The 24,375-nt window shown below is 40.1% G+C and overlaps 1 protein-coding gene across 9 annotated transcripts in view; it reads left to right on the top strand.

The window, feature by feature from the left end:
* Arid1b (AT-rich interaction domain 1B) overlaps positions 1-24,375 on the top strand; it is a 394,730-nt gene that overhangs the window by 256,756 nt on the left and 113,599 nt on the right. For all 9 annotated transcript variants that reach the window (XM_078018840.1, XM_078018836.1, XM_078018839.1 and 6 more), the window contains one exon: positions 21,816-22,059. In XM_078018840.1, the coding sequence (XP_077874966.1) occupies positions 21,816-22,059 (244 nt within the window). The remainder of the gene's footprint in view (positions 1-21,815; positions 22,060-24,375) is intronic.

Below are 24,375 nucleotides of genomic sequence, written 5' to 3'. Positions count from 1 at the left end.
TGTAAGACTCAGAAGCAGTTTTACCAGAAGAATACTGAGGGATGGAGGACCCATCCCGAGGGAGGACTTGCTGAGCACTCTGTTGGCAAGGCAGCAATCTTCCTGTGGGTGGACCCTCACAAGAAGAAGGCACCTGGTGAGGATGGCACCAGAGCGTTGGCAGTTAAGTAATTAAGGTCCATGGCATCTGACCCTTCTCCTCCATAGAGGTTCCTTGGTAGCCCTGCGGTCAGCTGTGGGTCTGGACTCCATGCCCCATTGCACCTTTGTTTTATTGAACCTTGCTGATCTTCCATGGCTGATCAGCCTTCATGTGACGATTACAGTTTTTCTTAATAAATCAGCCCATCTGGTGTGATTATATCTATAGGAAGGTGTTGCTCAGCCAGGAGTGACCTTGATCTTTAAGGTAACTGCACATCTACCTGCGGAACAGTAATAATTGTTTTTCATTCATTTGTAAACTTTAAGACGCTAAAGCACATTTCTCTAGAACACTTGTTCAGCTGTGTCTGCTTGTCATATTGAAGAGTAAAATGAAACATTCAGGGGGTATATTTTTTTATGCCCATGTGGAATCATTCTTCTTAGTATTTCTTCTATTTTGAATATTCTGTTGCTCACAGTGAACAGTGAAGACTTGTTTGTTTTAATTTTAACTCTTTCAGCCCTCCTCATTCACAAATACTTACAACCCTTTACAAAGTAGAAAACGCACAGTGCTCTCCGGGTTTGTAGAAAAGGTTTCCAAAAGCCTTAGCCACCAGCGAAACACATCTCCTGACAAGCCTACTCCAGATGCAGAGCAGGGGCCTTGGGTGGCTAAGCTCTTGTCCTGGGTTCCTGTGCCTCTGAGTGGTGCCACACCCACAGAGGCCACCTCTCACTCATTCCCCACTTCTGTTCTCCTCTTCTCTCCTCCCCCCTTCTCTCCTCCCCCTTTTTAGTGACTGTCCTTTCCTCTCCTTTCTCATCTTACAGATGAGCAGTGCCTCAGGAAGTTACATGTCTCTTGTTCTTTCATTTTTAGGAATGGAGCATAGTTCTAAAATAGTGTTCCATCTTCAAGTCCACCAACATCACCATACACTCTGGGGTTCATTCAACAACAAAAGATAAATGTAAATAAGTATATGTACATAGTTCTGTTAATGTATATGAAAGGAAATAAGTCGTGGTTAATAGAAAGATTATTATGCAGCATTTCTAATATATACATGGGGAAATTTACATCTCAAAGTCCCTTTCTAATCCATCGAAACTGTGCTGGTCAGAGTCATGAGGAATATAAGTTTTTGAAAGGGTCTTGCTAAGTCATTGAGGCTGCTCTTGAACATGGAATCCTCTTGCCTCAGCCTCCTGAGTCATTATATTTTCATGTTAACATGTTAAAAGTTTTATGCAAAGAAAACACAGAATTTACTCAAGGAGTTTCTATCAGCGTCAGTTTTTATTCTTTCATATAGCTATTAAAAGAAATTTTAGAAATGATAGACATCTTAGAAGAAAGTATTGTTTTGTATTGAAGAACAATTAAGAATTAAAAATTAAAGAAAAATTATACTTCATTTCCTTTCAATTTTGTTTTTGCCATTTTTCCTTCTATTTCGACTATTTTATAAGGACTGTAGATAACCTCAGTATTTTACATTGTCTCCTGAAAATTGAACATATGCACATTAGTTTTATTAAAGTATTTCACATAAAATACCTAAATATCGCATGGAGGGAGTCCTAATTTTATGTTTACTTGTTGACTTGTTTGTGTATTTATTTGTGGAATTGAACCAAGGGTTGCTCTACCAGTGAGCTACATCCCCATCTTTTTTTTTTTTTTTTAATTTTATTTTGAGACAAGGACTCACTATGTTGCCCAGACTGGCCTTGAACTTAGGATTCTCCTGTTTAGCCTCCCAGACCTCTGAGATTACAGATGCACACTACCTCAGCCAGCTAGGAAGCCTTAATCTTAAAGATTTAGGCCAAAACACTATTCTGCTTGCATACTGATATTACCAGATTGTCCGAGTTCAGGGAAGTCTTCTGTCTCACAAGGAGGAAGCACATTAAGTTCCGTGTTAGGTCACCAATATGGGATTCTTTCATTTTCTGTTCCAGTGGAAGACCTGGGAGCTGATTGAAGAAGAAGGTTTTTATTTTCCATCAGAACAGAACTGAGAAGTTTTAGCTGGAGAGGAGGAAGATGCTCTTAGATTATTAAAATGCTTTTCATTCTAGAAAAACAGCAAACCTGAAAAATGTCAATAGAGGACTTTTTTTTAATCTTGTGGGAGAATAGGAATAGCGGCAAGAAAGAGAGAAACAGGTGCTGGAATAGTGGGCTAGGTAACCTCAGAGTATGAGGTCCGAGAGCTGGACAGAAATCATGGCCCCACCCCACACACTCTCAAACATTTCCTTTGTGTATCAGGGCAGTTGGTTGTCCCTACTTAATGAGATGGCTGGCAGGATTAAATGACATTAAAAATGGTTTGGATTAAAAAAATCAATATTGGTAGCTCTCATTTATTACATTCTCCCTAATCATCAAGCACCATTCTGGGTGCTTTCTTTATATTGCTGTAAACAAAGATTAACAACACTCTTACCATTTATCAGTGAAGAAACGGAGGTCTCCCGCAGTAGTGTGTTTAAGGCTGAATGTCCACCGTGAAGCCCATGCTCCTAAGCACCAGGCTCTCATCATCTCACAGAATGGGTGAGGCCGACCCTTTCTGAGGGCAGGTGGGCTCACCATGATGGTGCCTCTAGTGCCAGCTTCTTTAGGACAGATGTGGCTCGGGATTGACTTGGTGCCCGTGCCCTCTGAAGAGTTGGACTCTCTTGCTTCCTCCATTCCAGGGAAGGGAATGCAGTTTTCGTCCACAGAGGCCCCTGGCTCCACATGCTGCCAGAGGGTCACCTTCTGCTTCTCACCAGGGATCTCCCGGCCATGTATGCTTGTGGAGTTTTCCACAGGGTTCCGTATAGCAGGAATGCATTAAAGTCTTAAATAGTACACACCCTTTTTGTGTGTGCTGGATGTTTAATCCAGAGGTGTCTAACCACTAAGCTAAACCCCTATCCCCCCATTTTGTTTTATTTTAAGACAGGGTCCTACTACCTGATGAGCCTGGCCTCAACAGCTGCCTTCGTTGATGGATCAATTCATTCATCTAGAAAGTGCAGTTGTACGGTGTTTATGCTTTCCTGTCTTCTGTTGCCATTTTCTTCCAGTCCCTTCTCATCCTGTTTTTTCTTTTTGTTTTGTGTCCTACTGTGTGAACACATGGCCAGCTTTTCCATAGGTAAAGTTAATTCCACAGTTGATTGCTTTCAGGAATTTAAATTCAGTGTATGCTGTACCCCATATTTTAAGACCTAAAACAATTACAGATACTTCTGAACTTTAAACTATTTATCACATCAAGTTGCATCAGGGATCCATTGTAGGTTGACAACTGTGCTAGATCACAGATGCTCTATTTCAAGGATTATGATTTCACAGACAGTCTGGCTCTACAATTTGGTTCTCTTATATTTTACTCTTGTGAATCCTGTGGAGTCAGAAGACAAAATGAAAAACCCTGATGCTTTATCAGTTTAAACAAAATGATTACCACTCATTATAAAATACTTGTAACTTTTTAAACTTCTTGCTGTTGGACTCCCTTTGAATTTAATTGTGGATTCCTTTGTTTTAAAAGGTAGTCGACCTGCCCAGATCAGGTGGGAAGACAGAAGACATGTATCTTCTGTCTGTGATGGTGTGAGTTAGTTGTCCTTGGGTGTATCAGTTTATGGTCTCTTGGTATATAGGCCTGCATGCGACAGCTGTTGTGACTCACCCACAAGGAAATGGAGTGGATATATTAGCAAGTAGAAATTGGGATATGTGCAACCTGTTGCAAATTGAGAGAAAACATTGTGTGAGAGACACCAATGGGTAGAAATTAGAAAATAAAAGATCTGTTTTGAAAGCACCCCAGATGTATGAACTGTATTCTGCTATTGTATGTGTTGAGACCTATCTATCTACTGCATAGTTTTGTGCCTTAATCTTCCTTTTATCACAGTCATATCCTTATTTACTAAGTAAAACCTGATGCCTGTACTAGATCTGACAGAGTGTACAATAATAAGTATTAGAAAATGTGTTAAAGGTATGCATGCTCACATGAATGTGTACACACATGTACATGCACACACATGCAGTTTGCTCTCTTAGGTGAAGTAACCAATATCCAAGCTTGTGTTGGTAATGACTGTGACTAGAAAAACTGCATTCTAATGTAATCTGTGTCCACAGACCCCATGCATAATTTTTAGTTTGTTTTGTTTTGTTTCAGGTACTGGGGATTAAATCCAGAGACCCTACCACTGAGCTATATTCGCAGCTTTTTCTATTTTTTATTTTGAGAGAGGGCCTCATGAAGTTGTGGAGGCTGGCAGTGAATTGAGAGTCTCCTGCCTTGGCCTCTTGTAGCTGGGATTACAGATGAGCACCACTATACCCAGCCCATGCCTAGTTTTGATGTAAATAACCTAGCCTCTCTGGACCTCAATTTCACATTTTAAAAATATATAGTATTTTTTAAAATACATAGTAAAGGTTCATTGTGGCTTGTTTTTAAGTTTTTGAAAATTTTGTTCAGTTCTTAACAACCAGTTGTGTTTCTCTTCTAGGAAAGTGAGATTTAGCCTGTCTTCATATTTTATACTTATCTTGTGTCATGTTTTATCCAATATACTGAGGATTTGTTCTTTTTAAATTTTTTTTCCTGTTCTTCAATGTTGAATCCCTTTAACATCTGCTAAACAGCTCCAAGGATTGATGAGGTCTGCTTTGGTTAATACCAGCACAGGTTTGCTATCAAAGTCTACATACAGCTCAGTTCATTTTTTATATACTGTTCATATCCTGAGTGTGTCAGGTACCTGAGCCTTATTTTTTTTTTTTTTACTGTTTTTCACTATTGACAAAATAGTTAGTAGCACAGTCCTGAAGATGGTCTGTAGCTTAACTTGGTCAACCATTGGCTACCTGATTGCAAAGCTGCACATCAAATAAAATGTCATGTGATGCAGGGCACCTCTTGCAAATGAAACACCACTGATTTCTTGCAGGTAGGTTGCAGTTAATGCAGTAACGGAGAGGCTTCCAAATGCTCTCTAGAGAACCCACTTTCCCTACCACTGAAAGTGAGGCCTGACTTGATATCTTACCACTCTTGTGCATTTAAACTCCCCCACTCAGCAATTATTCATGTTTCTTATACCAGAAATGTTATGTAATTTAAGGGCAATCCTATCTGAATGCTGAGAATGTGGACCAACTGCCAGAATCTAAAGCAAACATGAAGAGTTTTCTATGTGAAGAATTCAACATCAGCTTGACACTAATAATCCTGAGTGGTAGGTAATGAGAAGCTGCAATGAGAAGTAATTCCACAAACACACCTTTCTCTATAACAATCGGCACTTAACAGCTCAACCTCCGTGGCCAACTGAGTGCTCACAAGGTTCCAGCGTCCTACCCTGTGAAAATACCATTTTCATCTTAGAAACTTTACTTGTTCTCTTAAAGGGATGATGTAATTTATAATTACATTCTTAAATGTGCTCATATTGTCAAACCAGCAGTCCACTGGAATGTCATTTTGTTTATTGAATAAGATGTTCATTTCTTGCTAAAGGATGACAAGTAGGTTACTTGGTATCTCGTTTTTGTATACACTAAGTATGCTCAAGGCGGATATTTTGCTATGCTTAGCCAAAGAGTCCAAGGGGAAATATCACAAAATATTAGAATTTAAGGAAAAAGACCAGACAGAAATAAAGGTTAGAATTTAGTAGGTCTGAATGGTGAAACTAAAATTGATTTTTATTAGCTTTCCTGGTGTGTTTTTTGTTTTTAAGCATAAGCTGTGTTACTTTAAATTTTCCATTTTCTTTTTTTTTTTTAGAAAGTAAATGGTACCATGAAATATATTTTTCATTTTGAGTAAGTAAATGAAGTTAAACCTAGCAGATCCATTCTTCATTGGCTAAAATTCAGTATTGAAATTATTGAGTTTTGATATTCTCTGCTCTTCTTGGAATACAAGAACATACAATTGAGAAAACATTGAGATTTACATCTAATTTTTTAAAGTTTTAAAAACCAAACCTTCTGTTCTTCTCAGAAGCATTGATAAGCACTCAAAAATGTAGATTTGCCTTGTGCAAAGGATGGCGCCAGTCTTGAAAGACCCAGTAATACATGCCTATTTTTAATTGATAAGAGTCAGCTTCCCTTCATATTGCTAATATACTTATACCTCCCTTTTTTTGTGACTAGTTAAAAATCTTCAGTAAAATAAAGTTAACACTAAATGGCACTTCATAATTGCAGTAATGATCACACAGCTGTGCGTTGCGCGGTTTATAACACATGTCAGCATCAGTTTAGGAGCTCAGCTTCATTTCCTACCCAGATACAATTCTGCAGACTGTTATTATGGTGAGGAAGCCCAGCATCTTCCTGGTCACTGCTCAGGGTGACCAGCCAGGCCAGGAGTCAAGGTCTGCCAGGGCTGGTCCTACAGCACTGGGCTCTGCTGTTTCCTCGTGGGGTTGTGTTACTTATGTTTATTTGCTTGCTTGCTTCTTTTCTTATTTTTCAAGAATTTTTCTTGGCTAAGTTAAGAGTTATTTTATTTATGAGTGTGAATTTTCTAGGAGGAACCCTTACACTTAAATGAACCTGTAAGAAGCCCATAGAAAAGCAAGTGCCTGCAGCGCTAATAATGAGAACTGACAAGGCAATCCTGCTGGGTTTATTTATGACCTTCTGCCTTTGTTAGTGCTTGTGAGAAATTCCTTTCTAACCATAACAATATTGTTGGAGTTTGGCACTGTACAGAGAAATCCTATGGAGCCCCAAGGCCCACAAACTGGCACTCATTCAGCTCAGAACAGATTGCTGTGCTTGTTGCAGACTGACATTTTTCTTCACTCTGCTTTTATTTAATTCTTTAGTAGTTTTCAGCAATCTTTATATGTGTGTTTTTAAAGAAGATACTGCTTTTTTTCTCAGCCAAAATCCATTTTATCTGTAGTACAGTATCTTATCTATCTAGCAGTATGGAGGAAAATTCAGATGAGGGCAGAATATAGAAAACCAGAAAGAGGCCGGTCTGTTTTGTGCAAGAACGGACTATAGAGAGTTATATCACCTTCCACAAACTGATGGCCTCTTGCTGCTTCTGAGCAGCCTCATGTGGTTCCATGTTCTCAGAATAAAGAGCAAGCTTAGTAAGACAGACTGACCTCAGGTTATAATTTTGTTGTGTTCTGGTTATTATTTTGACTCCATTTCAGGACTTTTAAGACTGTTTAGTTCATTTGCTCCCTTCTACTCTTTCCAAATGAAACAAGAATTTGAAAAGCATCTACTCACAGAGAAAACTGTCATAAAAATAACAATTTTCCTTGAAAGTAAGAGGAAATTGGTAACAGTGACCATGTAACTCTTAGAATGGGACAGGTGGCAAGATGGTTTTTTGAGGAGGGCCGTGCACAGGAGCATCACGAGGCTGAAGCAGTGGTGGCCTCTGCTGCCTCGAGGTGCCAACGTGATGGGAGGACAGTTTACATCAGTCTACATCAAGTGTCAGATGGGCATGTGACTTCTGCCTTTTCCAAGTGTCTTCAGGTTCACTTTGCCACCTTCGGGGAACAGGCTCTGCAGGACCCGCTTAGTTAGAAGTACTCCTGTGTGCTTGCCACCCGTTTTCCTCGTGGCAAGCTTGCTTTCTCAGTCCAACTTTGTCTTGTCCCTTCAATGTTATATGCCTTTGTATTAAATTTTGACACTGATTCTAAAAACATGAGTATGATTTTCTGCTACTACTGCTCAGCTCTTTACCATATTTGATACTTTTTTTAAAAAAGCTCATCTGTTGTTTGTCATACAGTGACATAAATTAATACTGCTTATTCAGGTGTTCCATGGCTACGTGCTAGAATCTCCAGGGTTCCCTTTCGTTTTACTTTACAGAGAAGCTTCAGTGTTTGTTAAATAAATAACTTCTCAAGTACAGGGAAGAAAGTAAAAATCCTCCTAGATCTGATCACCCCAAGTAAACATCATTAACATTTTATTGTCTGTACCTCTTAGGCTTAAAAAATGTATGTGTGAGTATTTATACATGTGTCTTCATGTATTTTATGCTATTTTATATGTTAGATCATGATGTTTTTCTTCTGCTATTACTTGATTTTTTACTCAATCTTTTTGGTGAAAATTACATTTTTAATATGATGTTTTAATAGTTATATTTTTAGCTTGCTTCTAAATGAGATTTTACATGGTTTCCAACTTTCTGCCATATACTCTCCAGTTTTCACATTACTTCTTGTTTTCCTATGATCTCCATATTATGTGATAACTAATGAAAAGCGAAAGCATGAAGGCTAATATCTATAAATGACTTGACTCATCTCATTCTCTCAGCCTCTGAGCCAGAGATCCATTTTATAGGTGAGGAAACAGAGGCTTAGGGATATAAACTCCTGTGCCATTGTCACCCCCCAGGAAGCAATGTAGGAAAGGTTTGAACCAAGGCTGAGCCACCTGGGCAGGTTACCTCTCTCAGGAAGTTCACTCTGGCCTGCTGCATTTGCAGGTTGTAAAGAAGTTCCAAGGCCATTTGTTGATATAATAGTGATTGTTGGGGCTGGGGATGTGGCCCAAGCGGTATCGCGCTCGCCTGGCATGCGCGGGGTGCTGGATTCGATCCTCAGCACCACATAAAAATAAAATAAAGATGTTGTGTCCACCGAAAACTAAAAAATAAATATTAAAAAATTCTCTCTCTCTCTCTCAAAAAAAATATTGATTGTTAGTTAATGGATTTTCCTAACAAGTAATTGTTTGGCAAATATTTGTTGAAGAATAGAAGGATGTGTGGATGCCACTATCACTTATCTCTTAGGAGATATTTTTCTAGAAGTCATTTACAAATTCTTTATCTTTTACTCTCAATGTTTCACATTATAAACGATATCAAAAGACACTGCATGAATTGAATGTTTATTTGTGTATGTATGCCTTTATATGGCAACTGTTTACTTGTTTATGCTTTGCATTTTGTAACCATACAAAATCCTCATGTGGCTTAGTATAATTTCCCCAATTTTCAGATGGTGAGCTGAGGATCAGTGAGGTTAAGTAACTTGTCCAATATTAGGGGAAGAAATGATAGAGTCAGGATGTGACTTCAAAGTGCTATTACTCCAGAATTGGCTGGAGGAGTTAACAGCTATGTTGTCACTATAAAACCTACGTTACAGTGGATATTCAACAGGCCCTGTTGGTGCTAGACATCATACTTAGAGCTGTTTGTCTGCAGCTGCTCAGGTAGAGCCATTTTACTGTTCCCACACTACACACGATGAGTTCTGTGAGTGCATGTGAGGAGCCAGGTTCTCAAGGCAGGTGTCTTCCACCAGAGCCCAGGTTCCCTTGTGACCACCTCCAGCTCCCAGTACAAATGAAGACTGTGGGAGAGGATACAGATTTTCAAAAGAGAACCATCATCTACATGCTTCTTAGAAGCAGGCTTTGTCAGAGTAGGAAAGTAAAGTGTAGTGAATGGGAAGGAGGCTTCATGGCATCTTCCATGTGATTAGGTTGATTACCAGAGAGTTCAAGTCCAACTTGACTGCAGAAGTTGTACTTTTACTGGGTTGAAATTAGGCAATGTGATGGGCTCATAAGTCAAGTTACTTAGGGCTCAGTGGTGTTTAAAAGTCTCAAGTGTAACCAAGGTGTGCATTTCACTCCTTGGCCTTTAGGAATCCTCTAGTCTAATTTGTTCATGTTGTCTTTGAGACTCCTCACAGCCCAGGAAAGATCCCGGGAGAAACCCTTTATTCTACTTTAGGGCCTCCGAGCAGACCCCAGCCACAGAGTGATTGTCCCTGTGAGGTGCCATCACCAGGTGGCTGGAGGTCTGGTGGTGGAGTGTGCCCACTGTTGATAGCATCATTTTCATCATTGTTATTATCAGGATTGGAAGTTTCTCTGTGAAACTTCCTTTTGAGCATTAGTTTTTAAAGTAACATGATATAAAGTGGTTATATGCTCTTAGGAAAAGTTATTATGTAAAGTGTTAAGTGACCAGCTGCCCCTGTACAAAAATGGGAAACAGCTCATTTTGGAAACCTCTTGTCCACAAGTGAGTATATGAATCATTACAGAAAATAAGAAAAACGTATGATTTTTAGTTTGACTTTTGAAGGAGTACTACATATATTGAATTCCATTTTAAGATACAAAAATAATCTTCATAAAATATTTCCATGTGTAATCTAGTTAAGCTTGCCGTGTAAAAATGTTCTGGGTTCCCCATTTTGCAAAGAACTCAGAAGTAATAAAGATGGTTTTTATGAAAATATCAAAATTTCAGCTTTCTGATGCATAGAAGTCATTAGACCAATCATTGCTTTCCAGTTTTAGAAAGGTAATTTTAAATCTTTATCAGTGAAATCAAGTGCTTCTTACTGGTAGATTTTCTTCTTTTGTGGTATTATTATAAGGGAGATAAGCAAGTAAGGAAGAAAACTGGGGTCTGGATTGATATGGTCTTAGTATTTATTTCATTGTTATTCTATTTCCTCATTATTCTTTAAAACAAGAGTGATGTGAATCCCATGTCTGTAATTTAACTGGGGTTGTAGCTCTGTGGTAGGTAGAGCACTTTGTGAGGCAGCAGGTTTGATCCTCAACCCAAAAAAATTTTTAAATAATACTATCTTATATTTTAAAACTGATTACCTACACAATTGCCATACCATTTGTTTATTCATTGTATTGAGCCACTGAGAAGCATTATAATGATAAGCATTATAATATGATAAGCATTATACTCTTCATTTTACAGTTTAATAAAAGATGAGATTGTCTTGCCCCAACCCTCATCACTGAAGGTGCCAAACTTCAAAACCCTGCTTTCAACCAGTCCTCTCTCCTGAGCTCACAGCACTCTATCATGGTAACCTTGACAACTCAGGCTTCCTGGGTGGGGTGGAGCCCGTGCATGGCATGCCTGAGGCCCTGGGTGCAATCCCAGCACCACCAAAGAAACAAACAAAAAGAACCAAACCAAAAAAGCCTCCATGTTCATGAACAGAATGAGGCAGCGCTGACTGCCCAGGAGGGAGCTCACCCCTGACTGTTGTGGCAGGTCACCCACACCTTTGGGTAGCAGGACTTCGCATTTTGAACCCCGTGGCTGCTGCTCACGTCCTGACCTCCTCCCGCTCCTCGTGGTCCTCACAGGGCCTGTGCGCCTTTGTCAGTGCCTCTGGAAGGCAGCACATTGTCTTTGCCCCTTGAGCCATCCCTGTTGATGTCACTGATCATGGCACAGACCTCAGGCAGTGCCTCCGACCCCCTCTCCTTACGGTCAGTGGAGGAGCTCCCACCTCAGGAGCCGGGCGGCACTCATCCTTTACTTACCATTTTTCGCTTAATCTTCACGAAACACTTTGAGCAGGAGCCGATATTTTCCCCGTTTTATAGGTGAGAGAAGGATACTGTGCCCATGGTCCAGCAGTTGCTGAGTGGCCAGGCCAGGGTTGGAATTTAAGTCTCTTGCCCCAGCGGTGGCACATCTCCTTGGTGCTCGTGGGAGGAGCTCGGCAGTAGGTCGGTGGCCTGGATCCTGGAGGTCTGAGCCTGCAGCTCGGAAGACCTTCCCCCGTGGGTGGCTCTGGGAGGAAGTGGGGCTTCATCCCGCGACCAGGTGCTTGAGGGCTTCAGCTGCCCGCTGGCGCGGTGGGCCGACCTGAGGATGCGAAGACCCTGAAACGACTGTGCCTCGGTGCTGCCTCCCACTCCACCCTCCTCCTGTGCTTTGCTTGCTGCCCCTGCTCCTGCTGGACTTTGGGTCTACACCACCATGCTCTCTCCACTGCGGGCTTCCTTTCCTCCTAGGAGTGACGTGGGCTGCATTGCTGTTTGTCTGTTTTAAATCAACATTGTGTGATTTGTGCTGAAATTTTTAGCTCTGTCTCATCCAGTTTCACTCCTGTCCCATATTCCATTTTCCGAATACATGTCAATTTACATATTTTATATTGCAGGAAAATCTAATTACCTTCAGTTCTTTGCTATTACAATATGGAAACAGTTTTTCATGCTCGCCTGTGTCTCCTTATATCCAGGCACTGGAGGGTAAAACTAGGAGTGGAATTTCTGGTCATACAGTAAATACATCTTTAACTTTACAAGGTGCTGACAAACTGATGTTTAAAGTGGATATACTAATTTATATTCCTACTAGTATGTGGTGGTATAAAACATGTTTTTCTCTATCAGTGTTTTATAACCATGACATCTCAGTTTGAAGTATCACTATTACTTGGTGATAAGAGTGTTGCCTAATTATGTTATAAAGGAACTCATGTTGCACAAAAAAAATACCACATATATGAGAAATAATTGTCTTGACTGTAAAAATGAACGGACAAGGGGCAGCTCTTCCTTACAGCTCTTCCTTACAAGTAGATCTGGAAGGAAAAGGGAAAACAGAAAGTCATCATGAGAGTGCCAGAGTGATCATCACTTTGGCAAATCCCCCTGATGACCGCAAAACTAGTGAAGACCTTAAGGAAAGGCAGGTACTTAGACAGCCCCCGATCTCCCCCCACCCCAGGTGTTTACCCCTCTGTGGGCACAGGACACCTGTTGTTTGGTTCTCTTTTTCAGGAGAGGGCTTCATTTCCCTCTCTTGCATGTGGGCCAGATTTGGTGACTCCCTGTGGGAAGGCAGGGGACATAGTTACTGAAGCCTAGAGAAACCTGTCCCACACCACCTTAGCCATGTGGGCGGCCCAGTGGTAAATCATGTTGACACTGTACTCCCTGGTGTGATAAGATGTGAAGCACAGGTAATTTTTCTGTTGTATTCTTCCCCCAAAATCTGTCATCTAGGTTTAATCATGAGAAAAACCAAACTGACAGTTGGAGAACATTCTAGAAAATAACTGATGAGTAGTCTTCAGACATGTCAGGGTCATGAAAAACAATGAGAGATTGAGAACCTTTCACAGCTTGGAAGAGACTGAGGAGACATGGCATGTCATTGTGACATGGTTTCTGGGATGGAATCCTGGAACAGAAAGAGGATGCTGATGGAAAAGCTGGTCAAATGTGAATCAGGTACATAGTTAATAGTGCTGTCCCAACACCTCACGGTTTGACTAAGTGTACTCTGGCTGCGGGAAGCCCTGGGGTCCGGGGAAGCTGAGCAGCCCTCAGTACTCTTTGCCCCTTTTGTTGGCTTAAAGTAATTTCAAAATAAAAAGTGATTAAAATTCTGGGATGGATGTAGAATAAATATATATGTTCGTGTAGTTCCAGGAAATGGGGAAAATATTAAAATAACCAAGTTGTAGTGCTTTTCTACAAACAAAACTTCCCTTTATTCTACATGGACTTGGTATAATTTGTGAGTTTTATGTTTTCCTGTTACTGTTTTCTTAAGTTGCTAATTTTTTTATTTGCAGTTCTTGTAGATCTTACTGTTTTAAAAAATTTCCCTACTCTACTGCTGAAGAAATAAATGTCTCCTGAGGGTTCCTGCCTTTTGTTTTTAAGTTTTATTTTCAGAGTTTCTGCGTGGTTAGCATTACACTTCTAAGATAAACAGTGAAGTTTTTTTTTTTTTACCATGAGAGATGCAAAAGGTGGTGGTGTTGATGGCTTTTCTGTTCTGAAGACTTTACAGTGTGCTTTCAGTGATAAAAACTGGGATCAGTAGACAAAGTCTAAACCTTATATATTTACAGATCTTGTTAGTTTGTCAATTTGCTTTCAGCACACATGGATCATTAATATTTATAGGTTCATATCTGACAAGGATATTTGCAAAGTACTGGCCCGCAAGTCTCCTTCCTGTCACTGGGTTAAACTCCTCCCCCGGCCTCCAACAACTGGATGTCTCAGGAGTCATCACCAATGGCTTTGGAATAGTATATTAAGAGGACATGCTCTGTTAAGGGCATATGCTACTCATAATTAGCTTTTAGATGTTCTGCTATTTTAAGGTTTTCAAATCATTTTCTCCATTGATTCTTATGTGGAACTGGAATGAGTAGGATGAATGTAGACCTCTGATCATTGCAGTCGAGAAAGCACACTGCAGCTAGAGTGCAGTCACTCAGACCATAATTATTCTGATTGTTGTTGGTTGTTTAATTTCACAAAATGCTGAAACATAGATTTAAAATTTTCTACCAATTCTCAAGGAGTACCTACAGTATAAATCATGTTTAACATGATCTTTGCTCATTCTTCACGAGAGGATATGATTATTTTGGCCTTGAAAAAGTTTAAAATTTTGTATTTGTCACCTCACTGCACTTTTTTTCTCTTCCATGAGACTATTAAAATTCACCTTCTGGATCTCTCTTGGCCCCCTATTTTCTAAAAATGCAGGACTCTATTTCCTGGCACCAGAGGAGGTGAGGCCATTCCTCAGCTCCCTGAGCCTCATCCTCTCTCATAGGCAGCCTGTCTTGCCGTGCTGGAGCCCTTCCTGCCAGAGCTCTTGCTCTCCCTGCCTGCTGTCCACCACCCTAGGTGCCCATCTTCCAATAATTTTGCCTTATATTTTTTTCTTGTATCATCCCAGGTACCCTTCACTGTCCCCTGGCCTGCCTCCCGGTGCAGCCTGGAAGTGCCCTGCTGAATCCTCAGCATTCTGCATGCAGCAGCAGTTACCAGCTCCCGCTCTAGCATGCTCATTACTGTAACTTACCTGTCTGTTTCTCTTCACTGAGACTCCATGACATAAGAATTTAAGTGCATAAGCCCAGATAGGGCCAGCCAAAAAATATGTCACCCACATGCACAAACTGTTTTCTCCAGTTCTTCTCCCACCCACTGACCAACTACCAACCTTAAATGGGGTGGGCGTGCCTACACATGACTCTTTCTCCAAGTTTCTCTTTATCCTCACTTTGTTGTCCAGCTTTAGTTTCACCAGGACAGTATAATTGGTATTAAAGATGCCATCACTTTGGAGCAGCTCACGGGCCCAGTCATGCACACGGGGGGCTAGCTTGTCAGCACTGGCTGAGGCCTCAGCCTGGGGTCAGGAAAGGTTCTCACACATTGGACACCAAGTCAAATGAACATTCTGCCTGGTAGGAAGAGTGAACCACAGTTGAAGAGGTGCTGTGTTTCCCCAGGAGGAGAGGGACAGACCATCTTGGCCCCGAGGGGGCGCCTCAGGATTGCAGTAGGAGCAATCACTCAAGTGTACGCTGTCACAGTGGTCATCGCTCTCATTCCTGAGGCTCCTTCTGGGAGTCTGATCGAGAAGGGCAATATCATTTCCAGATAACGGGTAATTCCAAATTCCATACAGGCAAAACACATTTTATAAATAAGTTTTCTCTCCAAAGTATTTTCAAGTTCAACACTGCTCCTGCTGTGTATGTGGCTTCTGGAGACTGTTGATGGTGGTGGAAGAGCTAACAATCTCCTGGGCAGAGCTCAAAAACTTGACAGTATTTTAGGAATCCCTGGAGACCTGTGTAACCAAAATAATTTTTCCTTCCATGATGTACATCTCTTAGGTTGACTGCCCCCTATCAATTTAGAGTGGCAGCACAGCATAGTTCATATCAAGAGTTCATTTTAGGTGCTGATTTTTTAAAAAACAAAGACATTGTGACCATTATACTAATATTTATAATCGTATGCTTACCTCTGAATTCTGATTTAGTATCAGTTTAGTTGATTGTCCTATAGATGTCCCCTTAAAATGAGAGTTATCCATAATACAATCTCTGCTTGGGAAGGAATGAGAGGGTGACAGATGCCAGAAAGTGGTTCTTGATGCCTCTTTTAAAATAAATTTTGCCTTATATATTTTTCTTGTATCATTCCTGGCTTTTGGCTATGGTTTTGAGATTTGTGGAACTTTTGACTAATTTTAAATCAACATCAGACTCTTTTTTTTTTTTTCCAGTTTACCTCATAAACATCTTAAGACTATGCATTACGTAAGAGGAAAAAAACTATCATTTTAAGAGCTAGTGAATTTTGGGGGAAGGACTTTCTTTGTGGACTCTGGCTTTCTAGTTTCTTTGCATTTTCCTTGTTCAGACAGGAAGTCTGAAGCTTTTAATTCATATGCTGTCTAGATAAGTGAGAGCGTCAGGGACTTGGGCAGTATCTTAAAATACACCATTCAGCACAGGCTTGTGTTCAGACAAAGCCTAGAAACATCATGGAAATCCCACAGAGTCACTGTGAGGTAACCCCTCTTTCATGTCAGTCAATTATAAGATCAAATATAGTATCAATTTCAAGGTATATTTGCATCACATGCCTAAAACAATAGTTCCAAAATAAGGTTAGAAGATATGAAGTCATCTCACAGTATGTTTGAGGAGAGCTCAGAGCCTAATAGACTGAAGCCTTGCTCTCCAGAAAGTGGATTAGAAACAGACGGCTGAAAATTCATTACTAAATTTTAATAGCTAGGTCAGTAATTTTTGGTAGAGGGTTTGTGGTAAATATTTAGAAATATTTGCACATGCTGGGTCAGTAATTTTTGGTAGAGGGTTTGTGGTAAATATTTAGAAATATTTGCACATGCTGTATTACTCCCTGTGGTGTTTGCAGCTGTATTCCATTGTAGAGCTTATAAATTTAGTGTCTTCTGCCTGACAATAGTCAAATCCCTCCATTATTTGCCCCCCACACCTGGCACAGGAGTCACTATCCTCAAGAAAGTTAGGGCCTGTTGAAGAGAGATGTGTATGCCTACTCTTGGTAATTATTACTCTAAACTGGAGAAGAGACTTTTTTGAAGACCGGTGAACTGGCATTTTAACCTAAGCTTTAAACTCATGGGAAGTCACAGTGAGAAATCATTAACTGTATCCTATTAAAACCTGAAGAAACAAGAGACCTGGGCTAGTTGCATTGATTAAAATCTCTTTTCTGTTTCTAACTCAGTGTTTATCTCCATGCTCTCTGGGGCACTTCTGAGCAAGAGATGCCCACATGTGTGCAGCTGGGGGCAGCTCACTATCCATGCTCACCTAACACCATCATCTAATTGTACTGAAAACCAGAGCTTAGAGTATTTTGAAGTTCATTTTCTTTTTTAAAAAAAACCACTTATTTAATTAAGCAAGGGAGTAAAATTTCTAACTTATTCCCAGTTCTTTAAGATAGTTAAACGTCACCAGTATTAATTTATTTTTTAGTAGGCTAACTTAATGCTAAATTGAATACCATCAAAGCTAAAGATGTCTTTTGATATAGCAAGTCACAATGCAGTATTTTAAAATATTTGTGGGGACGTTCATTTGTAAAATATAGACATGCAAGAGTATTTATACCTAATGTTACGCGTCTGTTTTATTTACAAGTAGATCTTAAAAATTCTTGCGCTACACCTTCTTTGTAGACTGTTCATATATATATATATATATATACCTTCTGTCACTGGCATCCCTGGCCCTATCCTACTGTGTTGAGTCAGGAGCATTGTTGTGCTGTATGTTAACTTTTGTCTTGTCAAGTCTGAGATTGTTACTACTCTCTAGTGGCATGTCATTCTATGCACAGTTAAATTCCTTTACTTGTCACTTGGATTAGAATGAAGATTGTACATGGATAAAGAGGGTGAAGGGGTAAAGGCATGGTTGCAGAGGAAAAGCTGCAGAAAACATTCATTTAAATTGTTCAAAAGTAAAATAAATTGTGTTAATTTGGAGGTTTTTTAGACAGTGATTTAAAAAAATAAATTATCCATTGATAGCAGGAGTCATAGTCTTTTGGTTTTGGAAAGTATTCAGTATTTTGATTGACATCAGATATTGAAAACCCAACTTGATTTCACCAAAGCAAATTATGATGGCACAATAGGATTCTGCTCTGCATGAACCCATGAAATCATTGCCCTACTCATCACTCCATCAGGAAAGCCAAGAGTTTAAGGAATGCAGTGGGGCAGGGCAACTCCTGCCCCTAAAGATCTTTCCTGCAGTTAGTTCCCTTACCTGCCAGCTCTCCAGCAAGATAAGTGGAAGCAGTGTAGCTTGAAGGTGCCTCTGCTAGAATGAGATGCAGCCAGGCCTCTCTGTTCTGTACAGGGTACGCAGATCTGACAGCACTTATAAAAGAAGAAGGGAGTCAGTGCCCTGCTGACTAAATTGTCCTCCAGGGGAGTATTAGTTACAGAGCTTCTTTGTTAACTAGGCTGGATGCTTAAACCACCATTGAACTTCTTTTATTAGCATGTTTTAAGATTGTTCTACATATGGATGCCCTAAGTATCTGCAGGGCGGGAATATTTCCATATAATTTACATATAAAAGTTACGTGTGTGTATAACAGTAATATAAAAACTGTATCTTTTATTACTCTTCAGTTGCACCAAGGTCTAGTCGGCACTGAAATGTGATGACACGTGAGCAGGAAGACAGCCACCGTCTTTATATTTTCCTCTTGATACTTGCCTTGATCAGCTTGTTGAATAACAGAAATGTTTTTGATGCCTTTGCAACTTGAATGAAGCTCTCTTAACACCCATCCATGTCACTTTTTCAACCATAACGTGGAGTTTTAAGGGAGGACAGGGAAGGGGATTATGGATTGTGCAGAGAATTACAAAGATTTTTTTTTCTTTTTTCAAAGTGACATTTTGGTTTTTTATGAAGAAAGATTTGCATAAGATTATTTAAAGACAATTGATGGTTTTTTAAAAACTGAATCTGCATTGTCTTCTCTGTTAGTCTCATATGCAGCATAATAGAAGGTGGTTGTTTACCCTGTCATCTCCTCACTGTGTGTTCTGGGAAGCAGCGTGGGAACCAGCTTCTTTCCCAGCAGTGCTCTGGTTGCCCCTGTCCCTCTAGTGTTAGGTCAGGAAGCACCTGGCTCCTGGAGGCCACCCCCAGCCTCACCATAGGTTCCCAGGGTTAGGAGGAGAGTTTAAAAGAATACTCATGATCTGGCTGTCACTTTTTTTTTTTTCAGAGGTATTCAGGAGGAGGAAGCCCCTACTCTTGGGAGGATGTGTGCTGTGGTCCCCTCTCAGTTCACATTTTTCTCCCACGGAAGAGGTGAAGGCAGTAAGGTGATACTAGCGTTGCTGGTTCTTTTGGCCAGAGCCAGATGTAAACCTTCTGGCTGTGTAGCCGTAAGTTCTCTGTCATAGCTGCTCTGCCTTCGTTGGCCTTCAGAGCCAAAGGCAGCTCTGAAAGGTATGGACTGGCCAGTTCAGGGATGTGCTGTGGACACTGTAATTTGAACTTCATATATTTTTCTCTTACTAGTTTTTTTCCAGTCATTAAAAAATGTATAGCTTGTGGGCAGAGCAAAAAAGGGGCCCATGTTCAGCCTGCAGGCCACAGCTTGCAGTACCCTGCTTTCAAGAGCCACTGCAGTTATGTCCCTTTGCACATTCATGAGATGGTTCCATCCATTAGAAAGGGGAACACAGACCCTGAAAGGATCCTCCAAGGCCCTCCACTCTTCCCTGCTTCACGCTCATCCCAGGCTCCAGGGTTGGGCCCAGGGAGAAGTCAGCATGCAGGCCGGTGCTGGAGGAACAGGCACTGTCGGCTCCCATTTTCCTTTTGAACACATCAGTGTCGGTGAACATGTACACATCTATTAACCTAAGTTTGTTTTGAGGAATTCCGATAACTGCCTTCATTACTGAAGTGTGACTGCTTTGTACATAACATGTACCTGGCTGAGCAGCCTGCCTGTTTCTACCTGTCTTCTCCGGGTTATATTCAATTCAGAAGCTCTAAATGGAACTATTGTTGAATCCAGTAATCAAGTTAAATACAAAGCTTACCAGTTGAATGTGTGCACAATCATGATCTCCTGTGCCCTGTGCAGAAAGGTTTATTTTATCTCTGAATTCTAAAATCTGATTCAGCTTACCTCATTTTATTTTGGGGATTTTGATATTCCTTTTCCATTGGTAACATTTTCAGTCTACCCTGTTGCCATTTTGTTGTTTTTCATAAACACAATTATTTTACATTAAAGATAACTCTTTTATTTATAACTGAGAAGTTATTCTTAGCACATTTTCCCTGCAACATTCATCTCTTTGTGAGGTTCTCATCAGCTATAACTAGAGTGTTTAAAAATAAAAATAAAAAAAGAAAGAAAGAAAGAAATTCAGTTTCTCTGTTTAGAAAAAAAAGAGGAAAGAGAAGTTAATTACATGTTATACCAGATGATTAGCACATGAACTATCCAGGGATCCTAATCTTGAGTTTGCTTTGTGACATTTTGTCATTGCTGAAGAGCTATGACCAGCTCTCTTTACCTTGCCCTTTTATATTTTCTGAGCTAGATTTGTTCTTAGAACCCAAAGCATCCTCCACCCCCATTTTTCAAAGCCCTAGTTTCAAAGGTCCCCATAGCAAGCAAAGTTAAACATTAATGAAATTAAGTGATTAGAGCTTATGTATTAGGACTGAATATACCTTGAGGCAGTAATAACCAGGTATTTCTGATTTTGTTCTGCAGTATTTAGTATGGATTACTAGGACAGATATTTTTTATACTGCAATTCAGCATTTAGAACTCACTGAACATCTAGTCCCCAGCTTTGCCTGGGCTTGCAGCATTGGAGATCTGAGTCCAGTAATTCTTGCAAGCCTTTGCCTAGGTACTGAACATCTTTTGGTGGCCCCAGTGTAGGCCATGGGGCACAGCAGTAAAAGAGCCACCATGTATGGTCTGTTGCTGCTTTTTTGTTTCTCCTCTTCTCTTTATTTTCTTTAGCTCCTGCATCTGTCCTCAGTAATGTGACCTTCAACAGTAACTTTGACTCTCTGAACTTCAGTTTTCTGAAGCTGTCAAATGGAGATTTTTAATAACTTCCTCAGAGGGTGTTATCGTCAAATTAGATAGCATTGCCAGCATCAAATTGTTATATAAAGGCATAAGCTGTAACATTAGGACTCATTTCTGCCAACGTAACTTCAAAGGAATTTATTTTCGCAATGTCACGTAAAAATACAAATATCACTATTTTATTATAACAGTACTTTGTAGTTATTTAAAATGTAATAATTCTTCACTGCAAAGTTTGGTTAAATTTTTGACTGTTGCTGGGCACGGTGGTGTATGCCTGTAATCCCAGCGACTTGCAAGGCTGAGGTAGGGGGATCATGAGTTCAAACCCAGCCTCAGCAACTTAGCAAGGCCCTGTGTTGAATAAAATGTTTTTTAAAAGGACTGGGAATGCGACTCAGTGGTTAAGTGCCACTGGGTTCAATTCCTGGTACCCCCCCCCCAAAAAAAAAGACTATTACTACATTACAACGTCCTAGTTTGAAATTTAGTCTATAATGTGGATTCTAAACAAAGGGACCCAAATCCTGTGGTTGCTCAGCTTATGGAAGCCCTCATGTTAGAGCCAGGTACCCATTCCTACGGTAAGTCACCCCATCCATGGTATCCGCACGGCACCTTGCTTGGGCCTGATGGACTTGGCATGGCAGCAGAAAAGAAAACAAAGAGGATGGTTTTATGAAGAGAGATACAGCTTTCCTCATTTTTTAGGAGATGCTGACTCTCATGGGTTCATCCCAGGAGGGAACTCATTAATATCTTCTAATAAAAAGTGGCCATACTCTGAATTGGGCATTAATTTAGAAAAGAAAATTTTGCTCTGAAGGGGACATTGTTATGATTTTCATGTAGTATGTCAGTTGGATATTGGTCCAGTGTGTTACCCTATAAATACATGCTTTTCTTTCTTTCTTAGGACCTGTCTGGCTCCATTGATGACCTCCCCACGGGAACGGAAGCAACCCTGAGCTCCGCGGTCAGCGCGTCGGGGTCCACAAGCAGCCAGGGCGACCAGAGCAACCCAGCTCAGTCACCTTTCTCTCCACATGCATCTCCCCATCTCTCCAGCATCCCTGGGGGGCCATCACCTTCTCCTGTTGGCTCTCCTGTAGGAAGCAACCAGTCGCGATCTGGCCCAATTTCTCCTGCAAGTATTCCAGGTATCACCTTCTTAATTGTCACTGTTTTTCTCTGTTAAACAACAGCTCTAACATTCGACGGTGGCACTCACACTCCATGACTTGTTTTATTATCCCCCAGTGATGGGACCATGCGTTAGGAATGTAGCTGCATTCTCAAAGAAGAACACCAGAGTCCCAATCCCTAAAGAGTCTCAGCAAATGAGTCTACCACCTACCACCCATTTAGAAAATACCAGATACATTGATATTTTCAGTTTGCCAGAAACACAAAACTGATCTCTGAGCATTTACTCTGTAATGCTTTGTTAAATAAGGTCCTCTACTGGTAAGTGCACTGTGTGGTTATTCATGAGCATTGGCCTTGGTTTTTCCATTGTCCTCTTCAAAGTATACCTCAACGGTTATTTCTCAAATGTTTTTAGGGTTTGTAATTCCTCACGTCTGCTCATATTCACACGCTGACCAGTGCCAGAACACACTCAGTGATGTTCTTGGAATTATTTATTTATTTGAATATTTATTTTTCAATAGCTTCATCTCTGGTCCAGCTTTCTTATATCAAATGTCATACATTTAAACCCACCATGCAACTGGCTTTCGTTTCTTATTAAATCATGTGTAAGTTTTTTTTGTGCAACTTTTGCTAACTTAGTACGGATATGTCAGAAAGCACTTTGATTGAACTACATATCAGAATGGGTATTGAATTGCTAATAAAGTCTCATTTATATTTGATTTTGTATTTTCATAAAATGTTTATTATGGAATACTTGTATATTTATTATAGTGTATATATGTAACATAGATAACTTGCTAATTGTGAATCATGACCATCATGAATATTCATGAGTCCACCGTCCAGTCTGAGTATTGGTGTCACTGGTGCTGTTACATTTTACCTGTATGTCCCTTCCCTGTCTCAAACTCTGTTCCTTTCCTCCACTTCTAGATTTTTTTTATCACTTTTTGTTTTGTTTTGTTTTATTTTTGTAGAATTTTATTACAAGCATTCAGAGTATATGGAGTTAGTTTTATTTGATAAATTTCTTTGTAGAAATGTATACTATTTATTTAATGTCATGTTGTCAATAATTACAGTAGAACTACAAGCACAAATTAAGAAGACCCTGGGAAAATCAGAAAATGCTGCTTCTACTCACACCATATATAGTCTGCTTTGTCTTACTTTTTGGCTAATGGTTAAGTTTCTAAGATTCATCCATAATTTGAGCATGGCCATAGTTTTAAGGCATTTTAATGTTACCTTTCCTTCAAGAGTATTTGCTTATCCTCCTAGTGTTTGCAATAAGACATGGACTACTTATTGTTAAGAGTGTTAACTCTGAATACTCCCTACTTCAGAATTTCTAAGGCAATCTTTGCTGTTCAGATTTTTTTTTTCAGATTGGTATTTGAGGGGTGTCATCTAAATGTTGGAAAATCATATATCAAGTGTTGTATTTCTCCAAAAAGAGCTCACTCCTTTATTCTGAATTAATAACTAATCTAAATACAGACTTTTCTGAGGTATAAAGAATATTTATACCTTACATGTGTATTTGACAATCTGAAGATGTTTTTACGTACATTTATCTTTCCAGGTGGAAGTTTCTGAGCCTTTGTCTTCAGTGACTGGGTTTTGATGTAGTGTAGAGCACATACCTTAAGAGAAAAGCTCACATTGGACCTGTGGTCCTGGATGGTCAGGCATTAGGTTGTTAGGTCATGCACACAGAGGAGAGGAACTGGTCGTCAAGTCTAGTGCTCTGTGTTTTGGAGGGTAAGAGTTGGTCATTGATCACGTACCGGCACAGTTGCTGTTTATGCTCCCCAGTAGCTGCAGGTGTGGCCATGGAGGGGAATACCAGTATTCCTATTCATTTCTCCCTGCCAATTCCTTTTGTAATTGAAAACGGTCATCTTTCTTGAAAATGTTGTTGAAAGCAGAGAGCTTGTTTTTTAAACTTGTATCAGCAGTGCCCATCTTAGCTGTGCTTCATCCGAGTTCTGTGTTGGTTGAATGAACTTTTCACTGATATTTAATACAGGGAAGAAATTAGGCAGCAAAAGCTTCACGTTTCTTAGTGATATTTTGTTTGTTTGGTTCTTTGTGAAACTGGGGATTGAATCCAGTGGTGCTCTACCACTGAGCTAGTCCTTTTTATTACATCCCTAGTCCTTTTTATTTTTTGAGACAGTGTGTAGCTAAGTTGTGAAGGCTGGTCTCAAGCTTGCAATCCTCCTGCCTCACCTCCCTGAGTCACTGGGAATACAGGCCTGCGCCACTGTACCTGCCCTTAGTGATTGATGTACTCTTGAAGTGAATCTTGACTC

This window comes from Ictidomys tridecemlineatus, chromosome 8 (assembly GCF_052094955.1).
Source record: "Ictidomys tridecemlineatus isolate mIctTri1 chromosome 8, mIctTri1.hap1, whole genome shotgun sequence".
NCBI classification, from domain to species: Eukaryota; Metazoa; Chordata; class Mammalia; order Rodentia; family Sciuridae; genus Ictidomys; species Ictidomys tridecemlineatus.
This window is presented reverse-complemented; position numbering and strand designations above follow the sequence as displayed.